The sequence below is a fragment of the Hippoglossus hippoglossus genome, chromosome 23 (genome assembly GCF_009819705.1).
Source record: "Hippoglossus hippoglossus isolate fHipHip1 chromosome 23, fHipHip1.pri, whole genome shotgun sequence".
Lineage (NCBI taxonomy): Eukaryota > Metazoa > Chordata > Actinopteri > Pleuronectiformes > Pleuronectidae > Hippoglossus > Hippoglossus hippoglossus.
Window position 1 is genome coordinate 16,720,630 of NC_047173.1, and position 23,995 is coordinate 16,744,624.

The window sequence follows — 23,995 nt, forward strand, 5'->3', positions numbered from 1 at the left end:
GGATTCGAGGATTGATGTGAATCTGCGTCTGAATCTCCCTTCCTGTGCCTCAGAGTGTGAGTGTAACCGTCACTCCACCTCGTGTCACTTCGACCTGGCCGTGTTCATGACGACCGGCAACGCCAGCGGAGGCGTGTGCGACGACTGCCGACACAACACGGTCGGCCGGCAGTGCGAGCAGTGTGCGCCGTTCTTCTACCAGCACCCGGAGAGAGACCTGAGGGACCCCCACGTCTGTGAACGTACGTCGCCCGGCCCCGACCTCTGACCTCCTCCTCTCTGTACTCCCAGTCTGTGCTGGTTCTCTGTGGCTCCTCCGACCAGCAGCACCTGGAGCCACTGGCTCAGTCTTTGAAGTGAGCGGCAGAAAGGAGCTGCTGTTACAACATGATTGTAGTGACATGCTAAGTACCGGGTTTAAAGTGAAACATGGCCTCCTCCTCTTTTTACCGTCCTTCTTCTTCCCTCTGTACAAGACTCGTCTTTAAATTACAAAACGTTCTGTGCTCCTCTTTTTCTTTTTCAAACACCTGTCAATCCGTCATTAAACCGCTAAAACATGTGTCAAGCACTGATTTAAAAACAGGTGGGCTGAAGTCACCCTCATGTCATCGGCATTTAAAACCTGTATCTTTTCACACTGACGTCATGTGCTGTGTCTCCTCAGAGTGTAACTGCGACCCGACCGGGTCTCTGGAGGGCGGACTGTGTGACCCGCGCACCGACGTGGCCGCCCGGCTGATCTCAGGCCAGTGTCGGTGCAAAGGCCACGTGGAGGGCGAGCGCTGCGACCACTGCCGACAGGGACACTACGGGCTGGGCCAGGGGCCTCAGGGCTGCCTGCGTAAGTCACAACCACGAACACCACACGAGGTTTTATTACTCCTCTAATGGGTTTTATCTGTTAAGGATCTTGGGTCATATGATGATTTTGTCATGTTTTTAACCTTCACTGTCAGTTTTATTCCATCTACTAATTAAAGGCTTAATTTGAGGAATGAAGACAACTTGTATTGATGTGTAGAATCAGACTGTGATTAAAGTGCTTGTTCCTGGTGAACGTCTGAGTGCTCGTATAGAAACACACGCTACACACAACACGCTACACGCTACTCTCTGGACTGACGCAGCTCTCGTCTCTTGCTCCTCTGTGTGTTTTGGCAGCCTGTGCCTGTAACCCGCTGGGCACTCTGCCGGGAGGAAACCCCTGTGAGTCTCACTCAGGAAAGTGCTTCTGCAAACGCCTGGTGGACGGACACAACTGTGACCAGTGTATGGTACGGATCCAAACTGTCAGCGTGACTCCGGATGCTCGTCCCAGTTAGTGTGTGTGTGTGTGTGTTTGAAATGTGTCCCCTGTGTTCCTTTGTCTCCAGCCTCAGCAGTGGGGTCTGTCCAACGACATGGACGGCTGCAGATCATGTGACTGTGACCAGGGCGGAGCTGTGGACAATAAGTAAGATTGACAAATAAACTTAAAATAACTTTACTCTTTGATTCTGAATGAGAGGAAACGTTTCTTCATCAAACACGTTTATGAGACGCTGTTTTTTCAAGAGTATCGTGAAATCAGCTGCAGCAACATGTTGAGGAAGGTCTGGATTTAAAAGACAAAGAAACAACAAAGACGAAAAACTAGTTTCAATCAAGCTGCACAAACTCATAGACGTCCGTCCTCTAAATATGTCTGAGCCATGATTTATTCCCTGTTCATCCACAATGTTGATTTAAGTGATTCCTGTTTATTCCTGTATCTTAACCCTCACATTAAAATGAGCTCTTGGCCGGTGTGTCCCTGTCCCCAGCTGTGACCCTCACTCAGGACAGTGCGTGTGCAGGGAGCACATGTTCGGACGCCGCTGCGATCAGGTGGAGTCCGGCTTCTACTTCATCACTCTCGATCACTACACCTACGAGGCCGAGGACGCCAAGCACGGACCCGTGAGTGTGTTTTTAACGAGCCGTGTATTAAGTGGTGGTGTGCGTTGTTCCCAGATGTGTGAACTACATGTGTCTCTGTGCATCAGGGGGTGACGGTGGTCCAGAGACCTTACCCTCTGGACCGGAGTCCCACGTGGACCGGTATGGGATTTGTTAACGTGCCAGAAGGAGCCTACTTAGAGTTCAACATCAACAACATCCCAGATTCCATGGACTACGACATCCTGATTCGCTATGAACCTCAGGTAACACACACTCACACACAACATGTCGGTGTAACAGAAGATTTAAGAGCTTCAGAACATTTGTAATATTTCTCAAACAAAATGATGCTCTGATAAGAACAGGAAACAGTTGTCAGATTTCAAAATATAATATTACAAAAATTAAATTGGTGGTAGTTACAGTTACAGTTTGAAGAGTGGAAGCTAACTCGTGTGTGTGTGTGTGTGTGTGTGTGTGTGTGTGTGTGTGTGTGTGTGTGTGTGTGTGTGTGTGTGTGTGTGTGTGTGTGTGTGTGTGCAGCTGCCAGAGCAGTGGGAGCAGGTGAACATCAGAGTCCAGCGTCCCGTCTTCAACCCTCCGAACTACATCAGTCAATGTGGGAACTCCATCCAGGCTGGAGACCAACAGGCCATCTCTCTCCCTCCTGGATCCAGGTGAGACGACGTCATAGTCTACATGTGTGTGTCTGCTGTCATCGACACGTTAACGACACGTTAACAACACGCTGTGACCCTGTTGTGTTTCAGACACGTGTTGCTGGTCAGGCCGGTTTGTTTCGAGAGAGGAATGAACTACACGATCCGTCTCAGTCTGCCGCTGTACTCGTCAGTCAGCGACGTCCAGAGCCCGTACACACTCATCGACTCCGTACGTTCAATACACACACACACGCACGAAGAAGATAAACACTTTACTCGTCTGTTCCTTTCGAACCGGATGTGGTTTTATAACATTTTCCATCCCTCTGACCTCCTCCCCCTCTTCCTCCTCTGTTTTAGTTGGTGCTGATTCCCCGGGTCAGGGAGCTGGACATGTTCCACGGCATCGACGGCGTGGGAGCGTGGGATACGTTCCAGCGCTACCGATGTCTGGAGAGCAGCCAGAGCGTCGTGAAGAGCCCGATGACCGACATCTGCAGCGACTACATCTTCAGCGTCTCTGCTCTGCTGCACAACGGAGCCATGGGTACGAGAGTCGTGCAGCTTTGATCGTCATCGTCTTCATCAACAACTTCCTCATCCCCCTTCTTCTCTCCCTCATCCCATTTCCCAGCATGCCAGTGTGACGCTCAGGGTTCGCTCAGTGCTGTGTGCGAGTCCAGCGGAGGTCAGTGTCGCTGTCGACCCAACGTCGTCGGCAGGAACTGTGACCACTGTGCCCCGGCCACGTTCCTGTTCAGCCCCGCCGGCTGCAGACGTAAGTGTCGGGCGTGATCGTTCAGTTTGACGCTTTTTTAATTAAACCAGTAACAAAAACATGTGATTTACACACTTCCAGCTTGCGACTGCGACCCTCGGGGCTCGGTCAACGCCTTCTGCCACGAGGCCACCGGCCAGTGCGAGTGCGTCCCCGGGGCCACGGGTCGCCAGTGTTCCCACTGCCTGCCGGGCTTCTGGGGCTTCCCCCAGTGCCGACCCTGCCACTGTAACGGCCACAGCGAGTACTGCCACCTGCAGACCGGGGAGTGCCAGGGCTGCAGAGACTTCACCAGCGGACACCTCTGCGAGAGGTACGACCCGGTGACCAAGACGCCTTTCAGGCCTGAATTTGACCAATTCGATTATCTTACAATCTACTTCTCGGATGTTAGGAGCAGGAACTTATATAATTATCTAGTGATACGACGTCAAAAGCTTAAAGGAAACATTCCGGACATTCCCCAGGGTGTCATTGTGAAATCACTGACTTTACGACACCCGTTCCCTCCAGGCGGCCTTAAACCAAAGGGATCTTCTCTGTTTAACCTTTTCCTTTGTGTCCAGGTGCCTGGACGGTTACCACGGGAACCCCGAGCTGGGCTCAGGGGGCCACTGTCGCCCCTGTATGTGCCCTGACGGCCCCCGCAGCGGACGCCAGTTTGCAGACAAATGTTACCTCCTGTCCTACACCAACCAGCTGGTGTGTGTGTGCAGCCCCGGATACAAAGGTAGATCAACACATTTGTTTTTGCGTGAGCAGGTTTATGTTGTTAAGTCCTCACCTCAAACACACACAAACACACACACACACCAACACTAAACCCAAACACTTCAGTGTCCCTGTAATTAACCTGCTGACCTTTGCCTCTAAATACACAAGGAGGCGATGGTTTGTATCTTATCGTCACTGAAAACCTGCCGAGGGAAGAAATCAGCCGTTGATTTATCTCCCGTTTCTTCTCGTGAACCAGGCTCCAGATGTGACGAGTGCTCCCCCGGTTACTTCGGGAACCCCCTGGTGCCCGGCGGGGGCTGCATGCCCTGCCAGTGCAACAACAACATCGACATGCACGACCCGGGGTCCTGCGACACCCGGACGGGGGCCTGCCTCAAATGCCTGCACCACACCGACGGCTACGGATGCAAGCGCTGCAAACTGGGTTACTACGGCGACGCTGCCACGCAGAGCTGCAGGAGTGAGTCCAGCTGCTGATGTCACACGACAAACTCACTGAGTGTATTTGATCCAGCTTCTCTGTAAACCTATGTGCAGATACTGATGTATAACGTCCTCTGTGCAGAGTGCATGTGCTACAGCGTGGGAACGCTACCTCCGGCCTGTTCGTCCCCTGGCGAGTGTCAGTGTGATCAGCACACCGGTCAGTGTCCCTGCCAGCCCAACGTGGTTGGTCAGAACTGCGACCGCTGTGCCGTGGACACGTGGAACATCACCAGAGGGACGGGCTGCGAGCGCTGCGACTGCGACCCCGCCCACTCCTTCGGCTCCTCCTGCAATGAGGTGGGTCGGACTCTGTGACAACAAAACTTGGTAGAATCTTGAAGTAATTGCGTTGCGTTCACGAGACCAAAACAGTGTTGTGTAAGGTCAGTGACTTTGACCTTTGACCTCCAAAATCTGATCAGTTCAACTTTGAGTTCAGATGAATGTTTGTACGAAATTTGAAGAAATTCCTTCAAAGTGTTCTTGAGAAATCGTGTTCACAACCTGAAATCCTGCCTCCGGTCATGAACAGGAACATCTCAGTCCCTAACGATAGATCGACGTGATGAAGGATGTTTACGATATGTGACGGAAAAAGTTTCCCAAAGAGAAAAACGAGCGATATGTGCAACTGAGCACGACGAAGAAATATAATTTACAATTTGGTTCCATCTGCATCACATCCTGCAGCAGCTGCTCCACTTTCCCCTCCGTCGACACGATGTACAGCTGAAGCTCTGAACTCTCATCTCCCAGTGAGACGCTGCTGCCAAAGCTTCTATTTCACAATGAGCCAAAGTTCCCAGTGATTCACTTGGAGAGCAGCAGTGAGTCACTGTTACCAAACCAGCTAATCAACAGGATCTGGGTTTGTGTAGTTGTATTTCTGATATATGGACTCCAGCTGCATCTCAAATCTGCATGTGTGTACTCCTGCACACAGAGAACACAATGGTGCACACACACTCTCACACACACACACGCACACAAACATGTGGGTTTCTGTGTTTACTGGCTGCTTTCCATGAGAGGAAGGAAACCTCACGATACACTGTGGGATAACTGAATGTGCATTTCTCTAAGAGAAGTGAGTTGTATTTAACTTGTGTCAGCGAGTGAAAGAAAAAGCTGTAAAACTGAGCAGGAGAATAAAACCTCAGCCATGTTTTGATAGTATTTAGTTGACATGTTTTTTTTTGCGTGTTTCTGCTGCAGGTCACGGGACAGTGCTCGTGCAAACCTGGTTTTGGCGGCAGCACGTGTCGGGAGTGCAGGGAGCTGTTCTGGGGGAATCCAGAGGTTAAATGTCACGGTACGTCACCGTTACAGTCTTAAGCTTCAGTTTTAACTCACTGTCACTTTTAATACTAGAGTTGTGTTTCATTTCAACAACGAAATGTAACGTAAACAAGGTCCCTTGGATTTAAATTCAACTTTGGTGCCACCAAGTGGTTTCATCAGAAAAGATGAGGTAATTACAGTTATAATATTCTTAAAATGAAGTTTCATTCAATGGGCCGGTACCAGGAGGTGACAGGAGGATCAGGTGAGAGAGGAGAGGCTGGGGTTCCTTCAGGGGACGTGGGAGTGGCAGAGGGTGAATGAATCCACGAAGACCCAGATGTTGTCTTCAGCTGAAACAGAGTTTCCTCCTGACCACAGTTTGTGAAACATCTGGGCCGAGGTCAGGTTAAAGACACAAACAGCCAGGAACAGGCCTGTTAGACCATAATAAATTATCCCGGGGTGCATGTTTAAAGATTCTTGTCCTAACACTGAAGAACACGACCTTGAGTCCTTCACTGTTTCACCCAATATGGATATGAACTCTCCAACTGCCTCAAATCTCACGGCCGCTGTTTCATTTCAACCTCCGAAGCTGGAACACTTGTCAGATGCTTCCTAACTGTGCTTTAGTTTCCTTTAGGAATAATATGGTGGGATAATATTTCATGGAACGTGATTCCCAGAGTCACAAATGGGCTTCAAGTGGGTTTTCCCCTGGTGTTTTCAAGCCAAAGTGATTTAAAAACTTCTTCGGGCTTAACAGATTTTGTCAGACAGGTGCTGAGTCTCAGTCTCAGCGGGTTTTATTGTCAGTTGGACAAACTGACGGAGCGCCCATCTGCAGAAATGCACGCCCCACAGTAGCTGGCTCGCCCCTCAGAGCAAGGTCGAGTGAGAGAGAGGGGGAGGCGGAGGGGAGGGGATCTGGGAATGACCTCTCGTTCCCTGCCCACGAGAACCAGATGTTCTTCAGAACTCCCAGGCATCCCGTTTTCGTCATGCTCCGGCACCCAGAGGAGCCAGGAATGCTGAGCTATTCCCTGAAGGTCTCTTAAGCTGCTGGACCAGCTGGACCTCTCCTCCTATATGCACAGATGACACACTGATGCACGGGGAGTCTGGGCGCTGTGGCCTCCTCACAGGGAAACGTGTGGGCGTCATGAGCAGCTATGAGTTAACGTATTGTTAACGAAGCCTCTTAAAGCTGCTGCAACAGCTGAGAAGATGTAAAATGTAGATATTCAAAACTAATTCACGATTTACGAGGGGAGCGTCAGTGTCTCTGGTATGTGGGTGTTGTCGTGAGGCACTTTCTCTGAAACAAGCCCATAACCACCACGTTTGTTCTGTGCGTGTGTTTCCAAACACGGGCGAAATATTTCTACATGACGAAAAACAAGAGTTCCAGCCCAACCCTCACCCCCTGCTCCATAAATCACACTTAACACAATGCAGCAGCACTGGTGGTGGAAACCCACAAACTCTGCATTCCTTCGTCCTGACTCACTCTGAACAACATCCTTCTTCTTCTCTGGGGGGGGGGGGGGGGGTCAGCGTGACCGTCCTGCTCGTCTTCATGGATAACTTCATTTACTGGAGGAGCTGGAGCTCGTTTTCAAACGAGTTATTTCCCTGAGGAGACTTTACGAGTATCAGGTTCCTTAAGACAACACAGCACATGATGTTTGTTGTTCTTTATTAAGAGTCTGTTCTATGAGCCGGATTCTAGAAAATAAACTTTTGTTATTCTTATTTTAATAATAACTGTTTCCAGTTGTCAGTTATGAAGCACGAAGAGGCCTCACATAACCTTAGAAAGAAAAGTTACACCTCATCTAAATTTATATTGTATAATCACAATTGTGCTTTTAGTTCTAAATGACGAAGTTAGAGAAGAGACAGAAACACGAATTTGAACATTTACAACACGTCCCTGGTTTCAGGAATACCTGGAGTTATTTTATATTTCCTGGATTATCTCCCTGACTTCCCTAAAGCTCAGGAGGCAGAACAGGTCGTCCACTAACTAGAGAGTCGGCGGTTTGATCCCCATTCTGTGTGCTGAAGTGTCCTTGGGGAAGATACTGAACCCCCCGCTCCCTGATGGCTGTGCCGGCAGTGCATGAGTGACAGATGCACTGTATGAATGTGTGTTAATGGATGAACTGTAAAGTCTTGAATACAGAGCATCTCCTCTCTGTGTGTTTCCAGCCTGTGACTGTGAACCTCGGGGAATCTCCAGTGAACAGTGTCACCGCGCCACCGGCCAGTGCACCTGCGTCGAGGGCGTCTCCGGCCCGCGCTGCGACGAGTGCGCCCGAGGCTCCACGGGCGAGTTCCCCGAATGTGAACCCTGCCACCAGTGCTTCGCCACCTGGGACACCGTGGTCGGCGAGCTGACCAATCAGACCCGACGTCTGGAGGACCAGGTGACGGAGCTGCAGACCAGCGGGGTGACGGAGCCGTACAAAGAGTTGATCGGCAGCCTGGAGAGAAACTCCAAGGCCGTGAGAGAGATAGTGGAGAGCAACCCTGCAGCCGTGAAGCTGGAGCAGACCCAGGATCTCATGCACCACATCACGTATGTACAGAAACACACAGAGACGCACAGAGAGACACATGATGTACAAACCCTTCATTACTTCTTCATCCTGTCTACAGCGGTTTGATGTCCTACCTGAACGGAAAGCTCAACACCACGGAGGAGACCTTGAACCTTCTCCACAATGACGCCAACTCCACCGACGTAAACTTGGACGCACTGACGGAGGAGGCCAACCAGCTGGAGCTGAGCGTCCAGGACCTGAGGCAGCAGGTGTACGACGCCAAGAACGCCAACCTCCAGGGTGAGGAATCAAACTGTAGGACGGAGACAATGTGCTTCATCCATATTAATGACTTTCTGGACCTTTTATCTAATTAATGTCAACAGATTTAAAGTTAATCGAATGGAAAGCAGCTGCATATTCTCTTCTCTGACTTCATCGTGGCCTCTGTGTGTTTTCAGGTGCCATGGACACCATCACAGAAGCTCACACGCAGTCTACGATGGCGGAGCGCCGCGCCAACACCTCCACCAGCGACCCTGGGAACACGGTGGAAGAGTCCGCCGTGGTACGGAAAGCCACAGAGGACAAACTGAGCAGCGGCCAGAAGGAGTTTGACCGCAAGCACCAAAGAAACTCGCAGAAGCTGGAGAAACTGTCCAAGGAGCTGGAGAAATTTGACCTGTCACCACTTAGTGAGAAGGTGAGAAACACCAGGGGACCAGAGAAACCACAACTCAAATACACAACCACAACACATCCTTCAAAGAATATTAAGAGAACCTCAAATTCTCTTTCTCTGCAGACGTGTGGAGGTGCAGCTGATGATGACGGCTGCTCTGGCTCCTCCTGCGGCGGGTTGGGTTGCGTCGGCGAGGACGGAGCTCCTCAGTGCGGAGGAGAAGGATGTGAAGGCATCGTCACAACCTCCCAAACTGCTCTCAAATCAGCCAAGGACCTGGACCGGGATATCTTAGCAGCTATGCAGGAGGTGGACAAGCTCTCCAGGCTGGTGAGTGAACATTTTAGTGCAGCTAATGCAGAGTAACTGAGGATGCACGTGGGGAAATCACTGATTCTGGTTGTGATCAGGTGTGGGAAGCAAACATCCGGGCAAATGAGGCCAAGGGGAACGCGATGGAGGTGCTGATCAAATCCAACCGGAGCAAGGAGCGGGTGGAGCAGAGCAACGAGCAGCTCCGCAACCTCATCAAAGAGATACGAGACCTCCTCACCAGTGAGCGCACCACACAACTCTCTGTCCTCATGCTTTTGTTGGGACGTACAGAACTAACTATGATGAGATATTATTCAATATTTTTTAAAACTGTATTTGTTTCTGATAATGATCCAGATGAGAAGGCAGATGTTTCGGTGATCGAGATGGTGGCCAACGAGGTGATGGCTCTGAAGATGCCGACCTCGACGGAGAAGCTGCACGAGCTGACGAATGAGATCAGGGAGAAGGTCGGCACCCTGACCAGCGTGGAGAGCATCCTGACTCAGAGCGCTGAGGACATCCAGGTCGCAGAGAACCTGCTGAAGCAGGCCAAGGCCGCCAGGTAACACACAGAGACACACTGTGAGGGGGAGGAGGACGTTTCTGTCCGAGGACGGAGTCATGAATGTTCACTCTGTCCACTAGTGAAGAGGCGTCCAACATGAAGGAGACGGCAGATGTAGTGAAGGCGGCGCTGGACGAGTCCGAGCGCGCTCAGGGCATCGCCATGGACGCCATCCAGCTGGCCCAGAACAACACTAAAGGAACCCTGGACCTGCTGATCTCTGTGAGTTTCACCTCCGAGCTCTGAGGTCACCACACAGCGAGGATGCAGAGGCTCAATGTGTGTGTGTGTGTGTGTGTGTGTGTGTGTCTCTCAGGTGGAGTCGGAGACAGCCTCGACGGAGCTGAAGCTCAGTAACACCACCGGACGCCTGGTTCAGCTGGAGAGGGAGGTCGGCCTGCTGAGACAAAACAACCTGGAAGTGAACCGGCTGTCGGAGACGGCCGAAAGGGTCGGAGACCAGGCCAGACAGGAAGCAGACGAGGCCCAGAAGGTCTCTCTCACACACACACACACACACACACACACACACACACACACACACACACACACACACACACACACACACACACACACACACACACACACACACACACACACACACACACACACACACACACACACACACACACATTTGAATTTGGGGTAAGGAGCACCAGCACACACATGCTGCCGTCAGCCCTGTGACGCTCTGTGTGTGTTTGTGTGTGAAGGAGTTCGACTCGGAGGTGAAAGATAAGCTGGAGAAGGTGGAGGACCTGGTGGAGGACAAAGGGGAGACGGTGCTGCAGGCGAGGAGGCGAGCAGACGAGCTGCAGCAGGAGGCCAAAGAGCTGCTCACTCAGAGCAGCAACCAGCTGCAGAGACTCGGAGGTAAGACGATCATCAACCTGCCGTGTTTTCGTACTGCTTCTACTGTCTCTACTTCTCTCCACGTCTGCTGTGATCCTGTGTTTTCAGAGTTGGAAAGTTCCTACGAGGAAAACCAGCGCATCCTGGAGGCCAAAGCCGCGGAGCTGGTGGAGCTGGAGCAAATCGTCCGCAAGGTCCTGGAGGAGATCAGCTACAAAGTGACTCTGTACAGCACCTGCCTGTGAGGACCCACGTCCCAGCGCCTCAAACCGCTCGGACTGGGATCTGAACACAAACAAATACTGCTCCCACATAAATAACATGTTTTTTAACCGTCAGGACCAAACACTGTTCAGATGTTGTGATTGTGTCAGAGGCCGAACACCTCGATGTGACGGACAGCTGCGCCAAGAAGTATTTTAACAATGGAGACAAGCTGCCAAAGAGGAAAGAAGAAAACCACTGAAAGCCAACGAGACCTCAGTGCTAGAAACTAAGCAGAAGTATTTACCAGTGTAAGCTACTACAACCTATGTATTTAAATATATGACTGAACCTTTGTGAGAAATATTAAAGTTTTATAGGTATAAGCCCAAAGATATGTAACATTGACGGGACCAAAAGTTAATTTGTGGAAAAGTGACTATGAACACATAATAAAATTTGATTTGAATATAAATGAACTGGTGGTTTCTTTTTGTTGGACGGTAGAAAACAACTGGAGAATATCTGTCTCTCATATTTTATATTCTTTTTGAAAACATAAACAAATCGACTTTAATGATGTTGAAATCAGACAATTAAAACAAAAAGGAAAATGATTTAGAAAGTAACTCTAGTGCATTTAACATTTTACAAATATTATACATCGATCAGCATTCTTTGTAATTATGAGTCTGTTATATCATCGATCATCTTTTCTCGTCTGGATGTTGACGACTCTGTGTTTCTCCCTCTCGTCTCCACTCAGCAGCTTTTTAAAGGCACAGCGGCTCAATATGAAACCTTCTCATGGTTCAAATTAAAAACTGTTACATGTTCACAGTGAAGCGATCGCTGACTCAGGCCTGGTGCTAATCATGAATCACCACTGACTGAAAACCATGTGCACCAATCAGGATAAAACGTCCATCACTGCAGTGACGTCCTGGGATCAAAGTTTCTCCGTCAGTCGTGAGCTTGTTCTGCTTTGTGGCTCCACACCGGTTTGCGTTTCTCTATGAAGGCTCGGATCCCCTCCTGCCCGTCGCTCAGGGCCAGGTTGTCCACCATCACCTTGGAGGCGGTGGCGTACGCTGCATCTCGCCCCTGAGCCATTTGTCTTTGGAGGAAACAAAGGAAAACATTTGGAATCTTCAATGGTTCCCGGACATTAGAAACCACCATAACCAGAAAGAAAACTAATTAAAATCTGTCTGCACTGATGAAACTCTGACCTCTGGAAAGTGGCTTTTCCGAGGGCTACGACCGGTCGGCTCGCCTGACACACCCGCCGGGCGATGGCCAGCGTCTCCTCCTCCAGTCGCTCCTCTGGCACCACCTTACTGACCAGACCGTGCAGCAAGGCATCATGGGCAGAGATTGGAGTTCCAGTCAACAGCATCTCCATGGCAACCTGGAGAAAAGGTGTAAATCCATTAGAGCCTGATACTGGAACATAGCATTTAGCATTTAGCTTCATAAAATCAATCAAAATGGTTGCAGATCAATCAATTAATCAATTAGAAATTCAATTATTATCATTATTATTATTAAGTGACCTTCACTAGCTTCATCTCTTACTTTCCGCGGCACCGCTCTGCCGATGGCCACCGCCGGCGTCGAGCAGAACAGACCCACGTTGACCCCCGGCGTGGCGAAGGTGGACTTCTCCGTCACCACGGCGATGTCACAGCTGGCAACCAGCTGGCAACCAGCCGCCGTGGCAACACCGTTCACCATGGCAACCACCGGGACAGGTATGTCTTGTATCAGAGTCATCACCTGAAGGACAGACACGGAGTCAGTTGCCTCGTTCTGTGTCCTCAGAAGCCAAAGTTTGACATCTTGTCCATTTTCTACAGAAACTACCAGTGGAGTTGCCCCCTGCTGGTCACTACAGAGAATACAGGCTTCAGACACTTGTTTACAAACAGTTAGTGATTAATACTCAAAGCTACTGATGATGTCATTAATAGAATATATAAAAAAAGTGATTGGTCAATTGAAGAAAGTTTTGATTTTCAGGAAATATAATAATTTAAACAGTAACATCACTTTGTTAACAAAAATTAGTGATATATATTTATTAATTTTTAGTGTTTTGAATGGTGCGTGTCATAATATTGACGTTGCTGAAACAATGGATTAATCTAGTGTTTAACTATATCACATTTATTTGTTGTAGCTTTTCTTTAAATATGAGGATTTTAAAATGTCATCAAATAGTTTCTTGACATTTTAGAGCAAATACAGTTTTTCTTTCTGACGTCTGACATCATCACTAATTAATTAATAAAACATAGAATCTAAATAATACTTAGTTGTACCAGTTAAACTGCATTAAATCAGGTGAATGACCCTCGTGGAGCAGATCTGGATTTAATAAATAGTAAAGAGGTTGATGTGATGATTGTAAAGACAGGAACATTTACCTCGGCACAGGTGTGAAACACTTTGGTGTGATACTCTCGTCCCTGAGCGGACGTCAGCTCCTTCAGGTCGTGTCCGGAGGAAAACACTGGACCTTTGGCTGAAACACACAAACACAAGTCAGACCGACATGTTTCTCCGTCTCTAACACACACACACATTAAAAAGCTCTTACCTGATATGATAATAACTCTGAGATCGTCACTGTCCACGTCCGTGACGAGGTTTTCTCTGAGAGATTCCAACATGGACAGAGACAGAGCATTTCTCTTCTGGGGATTGTTCAATATTATTCTCCTGGAAACAAAAAGAAGACGACATCACATCTGTTAACACGGTTTTACTTCCTGTTCTGAATGATGCAGTATTTCATGAGGATTTAGACAAAGGACTTTTTCATACAGACATTTGATTCATAGCCACATTTCTTCTCTACCCTCTTTTATTTCCTTGTACAAAAAGAAAAAGACGACAACATAATTGTGTAATATCACAACGACGCTGCACAACAACCACAGGAGACGACAGAATTAGATTTAACTGTAGTTCATTCACTTCTCACATCTGGAAACTGTTCAGTTCAATAAGGTAAAAGTTTCTAAAGCAACATTTTTAATAGATTTGTGATATTTTCTCATTGACGTGCTCAAATAATATTGTGACATCTCAATGTTGACATTGTGAGTTTTGCAGATTTAGACATTATTCGGGAATGACATGTGTGCCGAATTTCTTCTGAGACCTCGTCATGTGTAATAAAGTCCGGATCGAACCATGACAACTATTTGATGATGTTTAAATCTTTATTCTTCTGTTAAATCTGTCGTTTCTACACTTGACCTCCTGTTTGTAAACAGAGGACGGACACATTTCACTGCTGCACCTTATTCCGTCGCTCTGCAGTTTCACCGTCGGCGGCTCCGGTTCGGTTCCCCGGTAAAACCTCGTCCCGGTGAGAAGCGTCGTTGTCCGGCGGAGCTGAAACCAACCGGCCGCTCGGGGTAGAAAACAACCGGCCATGTTCGTCCGTCTTCACCGCGCAGGCACTTCCGCTCCCACTTCCGGGTACGACACCGTAAACAGCACGTGGTGCAACGTAGGAACGATTACAAACAGACAGAAGCTTAATTAAGTTTAATTAATCACTTGTCTCTTTAAGTTGATGGACATTAATCATTTAATATGTTTTATTATGTTATTTTTTATATTTATAAATATATACAGATGTATTTTCTTTCCCTTTGTTGTGATGTGACGTTTTTATTTGTGTCCATTTGTGATTCAAAGTCAAAGGAACAAATCAAGAGACACAATTAAAAATAAAGTTTTACACAAAGTGTAACAAAATCACAAAAATTCAGAGATTTTGATTTTACAATGGTTCTTTTTTAATTTATTATTGTTTGGGATAAAACCACCAGGACTTATTAAAGATAAACAACAAGATCCCATTATGTGTTTTATACAGAATTTATTGATATGTGCAATTATATATATCTTCATGTTTGTATTTCCAGATATTATTTTACACACTTGTACGACCACATTTGTAAAGATAGATGCTTTTATTTTGTTGTATTAAACTGAATGAATATCTGATCATTTGTTCAGGTCAAATACGGAAACATGTTCAGATGAAGTGAGTAAATGTATTTTCATACAACATAACACAAACAAATGTACAGTGATTGATTGATTGATTGCTTGATTGCTTGGTTGATTGGTTGATTGATTGATTGATTGATTGGTTGATTGATTGATTGATTGATTGATTCCCAGTCGTTAACACTAGTAGTGACTTCACAGTGTTTGCGCAGGTGAAGCTTAATTTCCTGTACAAGCAGATAATCGTCTCCATCACATCTGAGTCTTCGTCACTTCAGTGAAGTCGAGTCAGCAGCGTGAAGCTAAATATGAAAACATCTTATTGACGAAGGAGCTTCAACTACCAATCATTTTTATTATCTAATAAAGTTTTCATAGTTTTTCATGAATCTATTAATGTGAAACATTTCCAAAGTGAATGTGACAAGAAAAACAACAATCTGGCTCGATTCAGCAAATAAGAAACTGGGAAACACACGTTACGTCATCTGTTGGTTTTTAAAAATAATATGTTTTAAGAGTAAAAGATATTAGCGTGGCTGTAACCTCAGAAAACAATGTGTGTGGTTTGATGTGCGTCTCACGCTGCAGATGTGTGTTGACCTTTAAAAGTTTAGTGACATGTGTCCATCACATTGTTCGACCATCAGGTCAAAACTAAACAAAGTACAGGAGAAGACGAGCTAAAGAAAATCCTCATATGTGAGAAGTTGGAGCCAACAAATGATTCAATGATTATAAAATTTAATAACAGTTGAACTTCTGTCTTTTAATCGACCAATTTAAATATCTTTTCAAACTCCACTTAAGTATAATTAGACGTTAAAGTGCTGATGCACAGACTTTAAATCCCTCTGAGGATGAACTTGACTCTTGATAAAATATAAAAAACACTGTGTAGGATCTTTATCTGATGATGTCACTCCGTGTGTGTAACCACGGAGTGACATCATCAGCAGCCGTGTTGGGATAAGACAGATAACAGAAACAGATCGAGTCCCATCAGAGCAGGAGAGAGGCCGACACCCACAACCCTGCGTCCCCCCAGGAGGAGCAGGGCGGCCAGCAGGAGGAGGGCCTCATGTCAGGTGACGTTGTTCAGGTTCTGGCCTCCGTCGCCCGGGGTGTAGAACTGGACCTTGGACGAGTTGTTCCTGCGCAGGGTCCCGCTGCTCCCTGCGCCCTTACGCATGGAGTTGTTGCGTCTCATGGAGTTACGCTTCCTCAGCGAGTTCTGGTGCGACAGTTCGCTCTTCTGCAGAGTTTGAATTAAGATGGACGGCTTCTCGTCCAGTTCTCTGGCGCTGCACAGCGGCGTCGTCACCTTGGAGAGCAGAACAGGTTTGAATAAGTCAGATACGAGCACACGTCGGCTGGAGGTCAGGACTAGTTTGACAATAGTTCCCCTTAAATTCTCTCACCTTGACTGTGTTGCCAAACTTGGAGTAGTCCACAGAGTACACCCCGTCCTCCTCTGTTACTATGGGAACGAAGCGGTGACCCCACTGGATCTCCTCGGAGACGTAGGAGGTCCGGGCCTGTGTGGTGATCCCGGTGGTCTCCACCACTCCCTCCAGGATGACGATCACCTCCAGGTCACTGCACTGCAGCTCCATGGCCGACAGGTCGTACAGCGGACTGAGAGAGAGAGACGACACACGTTACATGTGTGTGTGTGTGAGTGTGTGTGTGTGTGTGTGTGTGTGTGTGTGTGTGTGTGTGTGTGTGTGTGTGTGTGTGTGTGTGTGTGTGTGTGTGTGTGTGTACAGATATATTGGCTGATACCTAAGACGTTGTTATCAAACAATTACGACAAAGAAATGTAGTTGAGGTTTGATATTTTACAAAACTGTAATCCATCTGTAACCCAATATTAAATGTATTAATACCTGTATATCTACTGTCTCAAAGGTTTCTTGTATATTTTAAACAACACATATTTTGTATATAATAATTTAAATCTACATGTTGTGAGTCTGATAACAAAGTTCGTCTGAGCAGCGTAAATCAAACAGGTGGAGAATAAAGTGATGTGAGTTCAGAGTTGATTCTTGCTCCTTGTTTCTGCCAGCAGAGGGAGATAGTGAGTTATAAGTTACACATGAAATACTTCAGCTGATGATTGATCAGAGGAAACAGAGGAGCAGAGAGAAAGTGTGTCTGTGGTTCTCCGGCCTCAGAGCGTGTGTGTCAGTACCTGTCCCTGTCGATGATGTGGCAGATGATGAGCGGAGCGAGGAGGAACAGGCTGTTGCTCGCCACGGCGTTGTCCGTCTGCACGTCGATCTGTTGGATGGGGATCACTTCCCCCTCTGGGGTGGTCGTCTTCCTCACCACCTGCCCGACGACAAAATCATTTTATTAAAAACAAACAGACCTGCAGGAGGAATAATAACGTACAAGTGAAAAAAGACAAAAAACTTAGAGGTTTAAATAAGTATGACACTTGGTTAAAGGTTACACTAGGAGTCTTCAAGCTGCAGGGGGCGCAAGAGAGCTGCAGGAGTAGGTGTAGACAAAGTGCCAGTGACAGATAAAACCCAACAACCATCTCTCAGTAATCACCTGTAACCGGACCATGGCTCCGATGATCATACTCTTCCTCAGGTCTCCGATTCGAATCATGAAGCACAGGTGGTTGTTCCTGACGGCGATCACAGCGTGACGGCTGAAGATCAACGTCTCCGCTCGCCGGTTGGACTGAGCCGTCTTCATGAAGATACAACCTTCAGGAGGGAAACACAACAAAGGTCACTGGTCTGATACCAGTCACCTCCAAAGGTCGATCATCCACTTGTGTGCGTTTGATTCTTCCTGGATGAGAGACAGTGTGTGTGAGTGTTACCCAGCATGACGGCGTTGATGATGAGTCCCACGATGTTCTGCATGATGAGGACGGTGATGGCGGTGGGACACTGCTCCGTGATCATCCGTCCCCCGAAGCCGATGGTCACCTGAACCTCGATGGAGAAGAGGAAGGCCGACATGAACGACCTGCGGGGAACCAAGAGATTCACTCACAGTTTGATGAACGTGACAAATGATTTCAGGATTTTCTTACAGTCGACCGAACCCGTTCAGTTCATTAATATACCAGAGTAAAAGCACGAGTTTATTAGAGCTATTTTTACTTTATTTAAATGTTCTTCTTTCTTTAAATTATCTATGTGATTGACCCGTTATGTCTTCTCCAACACTTGTCATTGTACGGACTCTGTTTTAACTTATATATGATAAATAAAACTTGAAGTTTTGTTCAGCGGCTCCAAACGTATGGATCCTTCCAAAGGGTCACGACATAAATCTGAGAGGTCGTGAGATGATTAATGGATCGAAAAAAGAAAAGTCACAAAATCCTGCTGCATAAATCTTTTCTCAAATCTTTTGTAAAATAACTTTTGCCTCAAACTGATGATTTGATCTTTTAAATCTTTTGCAGCTTTAAGTTTGAATGTGAAATCTGAAAAGTGAGTTTGGATGTTAAATACATGCAGTGAAATCAAAATGTGGGGGGGGGGGAGTAGAAATATAAAGTAAAACTAAATGTAAAAACTTCTGATGTAAACGTACAAGTCTCCACAGCTGAACAGCGGAAGGAGATGAAGAGGAGGAGGAAGGGGAAGGAAGATGAAGAAGAAGGTCACTAAATGGAAAGGAGAGAGGGAGGGAGGGAGGACACAAGGAAGGATTGGGGGGGGGGGGCAAAGAAGACTCACACTCCCTCCCTCATAACTTCCTGTCACAACTAATGTATTTTCCTCCTCCCCTCCTCTTCCTCTGTCGAGTTTAAACAGAGATAGATAGAGATGTAGAGATGAAGAGGAGGTGGAGGAGGAAGAGGAGGAAGAAGAGCAGGAGGAAGATGAGGACAAGAACAGGAGAAGGTAGAAGAAGAGTAAAAAGAGAAAGAGGAGGGAGTTGGAAAGCTCGGATGAAGTGAAGATGGAGGAGAAGAAGAATCCCAGTGTCACCAAACACATGAAACAAAGTGAACTTGTTAAACTTTGATAAAAACACAGACTCTGTCGTGCGTGTTTCTTACTTGACTTCGGTGACGCAGCGCGTCGCGTTGCGGTCCGCGTCCAGGTCTCCGTGCGCGAAGGCCACGAGCCACCAGCTCATGGCGAAGAGGAGCCAGCTGCTGACGAACGTGGTGGTGAAGATGACCAGCGTGAAGCGCCACTTCAGGTCCACCAGCGTGGTGAACACGTCCTGCAGGAAGCGGCCCTGCTCGCGGATGTTCTTGTGCGCCAGGTTGCACGAGCCGTTCTTGGCGATGAAGCGCGCCTTGTTGACGCGGTCCCTGAACACCGGTTTGCGGGGCATGCGGGAGGCGAGGCCCGGCAGACCGAACTCCTCCGGGATGATGCTTTTCCTCGCCAACATCCTGCTCCTTCCTCCTCAGCTGCAGGGGAAAAGGCGTCGAAGCTTCTTTTTAGTGCGTCTTTACGCGCGGTCTCAACATGTCCACCTGCAGGAAAACCGCTCAGAGACGCGCGCACTCCTCTGCGTCCGGTGACATTTGGAGATGTTCGGCTGTGGCCGTTGCGCACCGCCTCTGCTGCGTCTCCTCTGAGGGCTGCGACGCGCTGCGCTCCCCTGTTGACGTAGGACAAGTTCCAGAGTCCAGAGGCGCTCAGATGTGGAGCTGCTGCCTCCCAGGACCGATCAGCCACCGCCGGGAAACACGGGATTATGAACTGAACAAGAACACGACGCGTAAAAGTCTTTATAAATAAACGAATCACGCCTCAGCCGATGCGCATGACTTTTACGCGCAGTGCCATGAGTCCAATCACCGTTTTAACCCTTGAATCATTAATGTAGGATGATTTCACTCACTTGGTTTAAAAACATTAACTTCACATCTTCATCTTACTTCTACTTTTAAAGGGTTTCAGGAGGAAAACAAATAAATAAAAGAATATATTAGTTGTTTCTTTTTACAGGAACATAACTTTGCACTTAATTTGATTCTGACTGTTTTTATATTGTTCTCCTTTTGTTGGCTTCTATTCTGACGATGCAGTAATTAATAATAAACATATTAAAATAAATGAGGTGTTGACGAATATAACTAAACAGGAAATAAACATTTAACAAAGATGAGACTTTAAATTTTACTTTGTGTTTAATTATCAGCTTCTGTTTCACATCTGAATAATTAAATAAAAACAAAGAGTAAAAGTGAAATGAAGAAAAGCTTCAGATTTTACTGTTTAAAATGAAACAATAAGAATTAAACAAAATCTTTAGAAACTAAACAAAACAATGAAAATTCACATTATGATTAAAGTAAAATGTTAAACTTAAAAAGCAAAATTCTGCGTATTTGTAAATGTCAACTTATATTTAATTTTTTCTTCACTGGTCTTTTAAATTGTGAGTTTATTTATTTGTCAGTTCGACTCTGAGTCACCAGGGGGCGCTGTTTAACAGTACACAGTCAGTGAGTGTGTGTGGTGCGGGTTTAATGAGAAAGACAAAGTTTCACTTCACTCAGAAACATTTTTATTTTCATTTCAAGTGTAAAAAACTCAGGCACACAGAATAATAATAATATAAGAGTTTGTATAAGTTTAAAAACTCCTGGATTCACAGGCTCCTACAAACTGTACATGTACATACTTTAAAAACTACCTAAACTTCATCTGCAGCTGAAAATCATGTTTATTTAACAGTCATGTGATTTTACGAGGAAGAATAAAAAACAGTCGTCAAAGCTCCGATAAAGTTTGCGTCGACTTCATTCTGTGCTTTTTCTTCGTTTGGCACAAATCTGAGTTTCGGGTTTCAGTTTGAGCAGCAGAGTGAAAAGAGAAAAACAAACCGCAGCGTCGGTTTCACGTGTTAAAAACTATAAAATCGGAAACTTCTCCAGATGAAACACGTGAGAGAAAATCAGTTTTTATAAAGAAAGTTGAAAAGTAGAGGATTAATCAATAAACCATAATACAAAAGGGATAGAACCACAGAACCAGGGATTCTAGAAAAAGTTTTCAGATCGACTCCGACTGTGAAACATGTGAATTTGTCTCTTTAGTTTTTTCTTAGTAAGAAATATGTATAAGTGTATATATCATTACAAAAACTATAAATGGAAATATAACAGTATAACATGATAGTTGAGCTCAATTCCTCCAATAATACGACAGGAACATTTTATCTAAGTGAAAAAAGTAAATCATAGACTGAGAACGAAGATGGACAACATGACGGCGCCGAGAAAGTGAAGCCAAACCATCTCAGGTGCCCCCTGGTGGCTGGCTGCAGTATAGGTCAGTATAAAACCTGTCTCCTCCATGTTAGCAGATGGGACCAAACTGAAATGTCAAAAGAAGACGTTCAATACTTTTCTCTCAAAGACGGTTTCTGTCATTTCAGTTAGTTCTCGTCACGCTGATGTTTGTTTGGATTCCGGATCGACTCGGCGTCACGTCTCCGTCTCACTCTCGGTCCGGATCGACCTCTCGGGTTAACGGGAGCTCGTGTTTCGCCGTCTATTGTTTCCCCCGACGATTAAAAAGGGTTCAGCAAAGCATGACCGCAGACAGACAGCGGGCTCAGCGGCGTCGGACCGAGCCGCGACACCCTACAGTGTTTGTACTAGTGAAACATAGAAATACAACCGATAGAACAGTGACAGAGCGGGAAATAAGATCCACGCGTTTACAAATCTACTGCTTTTTAAAAGGCATTGCACAAATCAAAATCCTAATTTCACAGACATTTTACTAAATAAAGAAATTCTTGATTTATTTTGGAACTAAAACAGCAAACCTGCGAAAAATACATTTATCAATGCAATTAAAAAAAATGTTGCAACTATAAAAGATTGTTTTGCGTCTAACGATTTTTCTTTCCACCAGAGGAGACGGGTGATGGATTCCCCCCCCCCACCCTCGTTCTCAGATCGTGGCAGATTTGCAGATGCATCAAAAATGGCTGCAGCTGAGAGATGAGCTCCTCCTGGAGAACTGGGAGGAGACGCAAGTAAGAACAAGGACTTTAAAAAAAAGATCTGATGTCTTGGTTGGTTGCAGAAATGCGACAAAATAAAAAAGATGGCGGCAAATCCACCAACGTAGAACTCCTCAGTCGAGCTCGTTCGGAGGAGGAAGGTACGAGTCGATGAAAAACCTCCGACAGGAGAATGAACGTTTCTCCTTCTCCGTCGTCGGTTTAACAACAAACTGTTGATCGAAGTCTTTTCTGAACACAACTGAGATATATTAGTTTTACTTCTGTGTCTAAAAATGTAGCACGTTCTAAACCTGGGTCTAAAATATTAAGATTTAAATCCTTTACAGTGAAACAGATTGTACATTCAATCATATAAAAAGGGATTAAAATAAAACTGGATATAAACTTCTGTTTTCCTTATTGTTGCATAATAGAAGTGATCGAGTGTAAACTGATACATGTGGTGATTAAAGATAATTAAAGACTTTTCAGTCAAGTTCAGTAAAAAAAAAAAAGATTCTCGCAGGATTTAAAAGTTCAGCTCAAACTGAAACTATTGAATTAACTCTGAAGTCTGTACAAGGTTTAAAGTGATTTAATAAAAACCTGAAGTCAAATCTCATTAAAATCTAAGACCAAAACCAAAGTAACAAAGTATTAGTCCGAGATCTCAGAGCTTCTTCTGGAAGAGTTTGATGTTTTAAAGTCATTTTAAGTAATTTCCCAAAACGTTCGGACAATAGTTTGAACAGTTTCTTATTCTGATCGTTCTCATTTCTACTTTAACTGATCCGAGAACATTAAATGTCTCCGTCGTCAAATTCAATGAAAAACTTGTTTAAGTGCTTCAGCTAAATTCTTAATGTCGATGTGAAAACAGGAGGAATCAGCTGATGGAGCAGATGATGGAGCAGATGATGGAGCAGATGATGGAGCAGATGATGGAGCAGATGATGGAGCAGATGATGGAGCAGATGATCATAGTAACTGATGTGAAGTGTCAGAAAGGCAGTGACCTCCACAGTGACGGTGTTTCCTCTTCCACAGAACAAGCTTCTCCTTGTTATTTGCTTCTCTGGCGTGTTTCAGCGTCACAGGAGTTTATCGAACTTGTAAAAAATAATTCAAAGACTTTAAAAAAAAAAAAAAGAGAAGATCAACGGACTGATCTGGACGGCGACTGTCTGCGTGTCTACAGATCGGCTTTGACGAACGAGGCGAACATCCCCCCCTCCTGCTCCAGAAGAGTCTCGGGTTTGTCGTACTCCAGAATGTTCCCTCGCTTCATCACGATGACCAGGTCGGCCTTCAGGATGGACTGGACGCGGTGCTGGAGACACAGGGCGAGAAGTCAATGACGACAACCACAGAAAACACATTCATACTAATTATTATGATTATTATTTAGTATATTATTATTAAATAATCATTATAATTGTGTTTTAAACCTGTCAGACGAACACTATACAGACAAAACAACCATTTTTAATCACTTTCTTTAATATTGTGACTTTTCTGACGATTTCACCAATTTCATATTCAGGGGGCTGAAAAACTAAATCTGTTTTCAGACATGAACTCCAGAAAATATCTGGATCGACTGACTCAGACTGTTGTGCTCTCACATTAATTAATTTAATAAATCAATAAGAATTTCAGGAAACACAACATGCAGCGTTTTTCACTCCGGTACCAACCAGGCTGTCGGTGGTGTTAAGGCTTCAGCAGACCCAGAGTCAGCCTCCAGCTCCGACTCAGCCGGGAAAACAAACAGAAACAGGTGGAGGAAGAGGAAGGAAGAGGAAGAGGAAGAGGAGAGCTGAGCCAAAGTGGTCCGGACCGATCCGGGTCTACTTGTGAGTCCTCACTAGCACACTGAAGAGGCTGTCCTCATGTGCCAGCAGGCTGGGACCAGAGTCACTTTCCACCAAGATCCCTGAGGAGAAGACCAGCACCTGC

At 46.1% G+C, this 23,995-nt stretch overlaps 4 protein-coding genes across 5 annotated transcripts in view; 1 reads left to right on the top strand and 3 right to left on the bottom strand.

Moving 5' to 3' along the window:
* Positions 1-11,518, top strand: part of LOC117756970 (laminin subunit beta-1-like) — a 20,126-nt gene extending 8,608 nt beyond the window's left edge. The window contains exons 9-33 of the mRNA XM_034577612.1: positions 54-242; positions 668-844; positions 1,165-1,277; positions 1,377-1,456; positions 1,806-1,941; positions 2,028-2,186; positions 2,467-2,600; positions 2,694-2,814; positions 2,946-3,132; positions 3,220-3,363; positions 3,445-3,676; positions 3,930-4,093; positions 4,337-4,561; positions 4,667-4,884; positions 5,803-5,899; positions 8,086-8,455; positions 8,536-8,720; positions 8,882-9,123; positions 9,226-9,432; positions 9,513-9,657; positions 9,775-9,982; positions 10,066-10,207; positions 10,302-10,478; positions 10,699-10,858; positions 10,946-11,518. Of these exons, the coding sequence (XP_034433503.1) occupies positions 54-242; positions 668-844; positions 1,165-1,277; positions 1,377-1,456; positions 1,806-1,941; positions 2,028-2,186; positions 2,467-2,600; positions 2,694-2,814; positions 2,946-3,132; positions 3,220-3,363; positions 3,445-3,676; positions 3,930-4,093; positions 4,337-4,561; positions 4,667-4,884; positions 5,803-5,899; positions 8,086-8,455; positions 8,536-8,720; positions 8,882-9,123; positions 9,226-9,432; positions 9,513-9,657; positions 9,775-9,982; positions 10,066-10,207; positions 10,302-10,478; positions 10,699-10,858; positions 10,946-11,082 (4,349 nt within the window). The 3' untranslated portion in view covers positions 11,083-11,518. The remainder of the gene's footprint in view (positions 1-53; positions 243-667; positions 845-1,164; positions 1,278-1,376; positions 1,457-1,805; positions 1,942-2,027; positions 2,187-2,466; positions 2,601-2,693; positions 2,815-2,945; positions 3,133-3,219; positions 3,364-3,444; positions 3,677-3,929; positions 4,094-4,336; positions 4,562-4,666; positions 4,885-5,802; positions 5,900-8,085; positions 8,456-8,535; positions 8,721-8,881; positions 9,124-9,225; positions 9,433-9,512; positions 9,658-9,774; positions 9,983-10,065; positions 10,208-10,301; positions 10,479-10,698; positions 10,859-10,945) is intronic.
* A 129-nt stretch (positions 11,519-11,647) lies between these two features.
* echdc3 (enoyl CoA hydratase domain containing 3) lies at positions 11,648-14,521 on the bottom strand. Of its 2 annotated transcripts, none has more exons than XM_034577615.1 (6): positions 14,352-14,521; positions 13,644-13,765; positions 13,471-13,568; positions 12,620-12,802; positions 12,274-12,452; positions 11,648-12,158 (listed from the first exon to the last, which is right to left on the bottom strand). In XM_034577615.1, exons 1-6 carry the CDS (start codon positions 14,486-14,488, stop codon positions 12,005-12,007), a joined length of 873 nt encoding a protein of 290 aa, XP_034433506.1. In that variant the 5' UTR covers positions 14,489-14,521; the 3' UTR covers positions 11,648-12,004. The 2 variants fall into 2 exon arrangements, with proteins under 2 accessions (XP_034433506.1, XP_034433505.1); XM_034577614.1 differs by having other exon boundaries at positions 11,650-12,158; positions 12,620-12,820.
* Positions 14,522-15,863: 1,342 nt separating this feature from the next.
* On the bottom strand, positions 15,864-19,779 carry kcnj8 (potassium inwardly rectifying channel subfamily J member 8). Its single transcript, XM_034577613.1, has 6 exons — positions 19,116-19,779; positions 17,919-18,067; positions 17,639-17,799; positions 17,271-17,410; positions 16,495-16,711; positions 15,864-16,397 (listed from the first exon to the last, which is right to left on the bottom strand). The coding sequence occupies exons 1-6, from the start codon at positions 19,457-19,459 to the stop codon at positions 16,158-16,160; spliced, it is 1,251 nt and encodes a 416-aa protein (XP_034433504.1). The 5' UTR covers positions 19,460-19,779; the 3' UTR covers positions 15,864-16,157.
* Positions 19,780-23,009: 3,230 nt separating this feature from the next.
* abcc9 (ATP-binding cassette, sub-family C (CFTR/MRP), member 9) overlaps positions 23,010-23,995 on the bottom strand; it is a 31,940-nt gene continuing 30,954 nt past the window's right edge. Inside the window, exons 42-43 of the mRNA XM_034577619.1 lie at positions 23,205-23,366; positions 23,010-23,167 (exon numbers count right to left, since the gene is read on the bottom strand). Coding sequence (XP_034433510.1) covers positions 23,229-23,366 — 138 coding nt within the window. The 3' untranslated portion in view covers positions 23,010-23,167; positions 23,205-23,228. The remainder of the gene's footprint in view (positions 23,168-23,204; positions 23,367-23,995) is intronic.

Coding starts and splice junctions, on each gene's coding strand:
- echdc3 (XM_034577614.1), bottom strand. CDS start 14,488: ATGGCCGGTTGTTTTCTACCCCGAGCGGCCGGTTGGTTTCAGCTCCGC. Junction 12,821..13,470: donor TGTTTCACACCTGTGCCGAG/GTAAATGTTCCT, acceptor TCTGTCCTTCAG/GTGATGACTCTGATACAAGA. Junction 12,159..12,273: donor GGAAAAGCCACTTTCCAGAG/GTCAGAGTTTCA, acceptor TTTCCTCCAAAG/ACAAATGGCTCAGGGGCGAG.
- kcnj8 (XM_034577613.1), bottom strand. CDS start 19,459: ATGTTGGCGAGGAAAAGCATCATCCCGGAGGAGTTCGGTCTGCCGGGC. Junction 17,411..17,638: donor GAGCCATGGTCCGGTTACAG/GTGATTACTGAG, acceptor GTCGTCGGGCAG/GTGGTGAGGAAGACGACCAC. Junction 16,398..16,494: donor AGTTTGGCAACACAGTCAAG/GTGAGAGAATTT, acceptor CTGCTCTCCAAG/GTGACGACGCCGCTGTGCAG.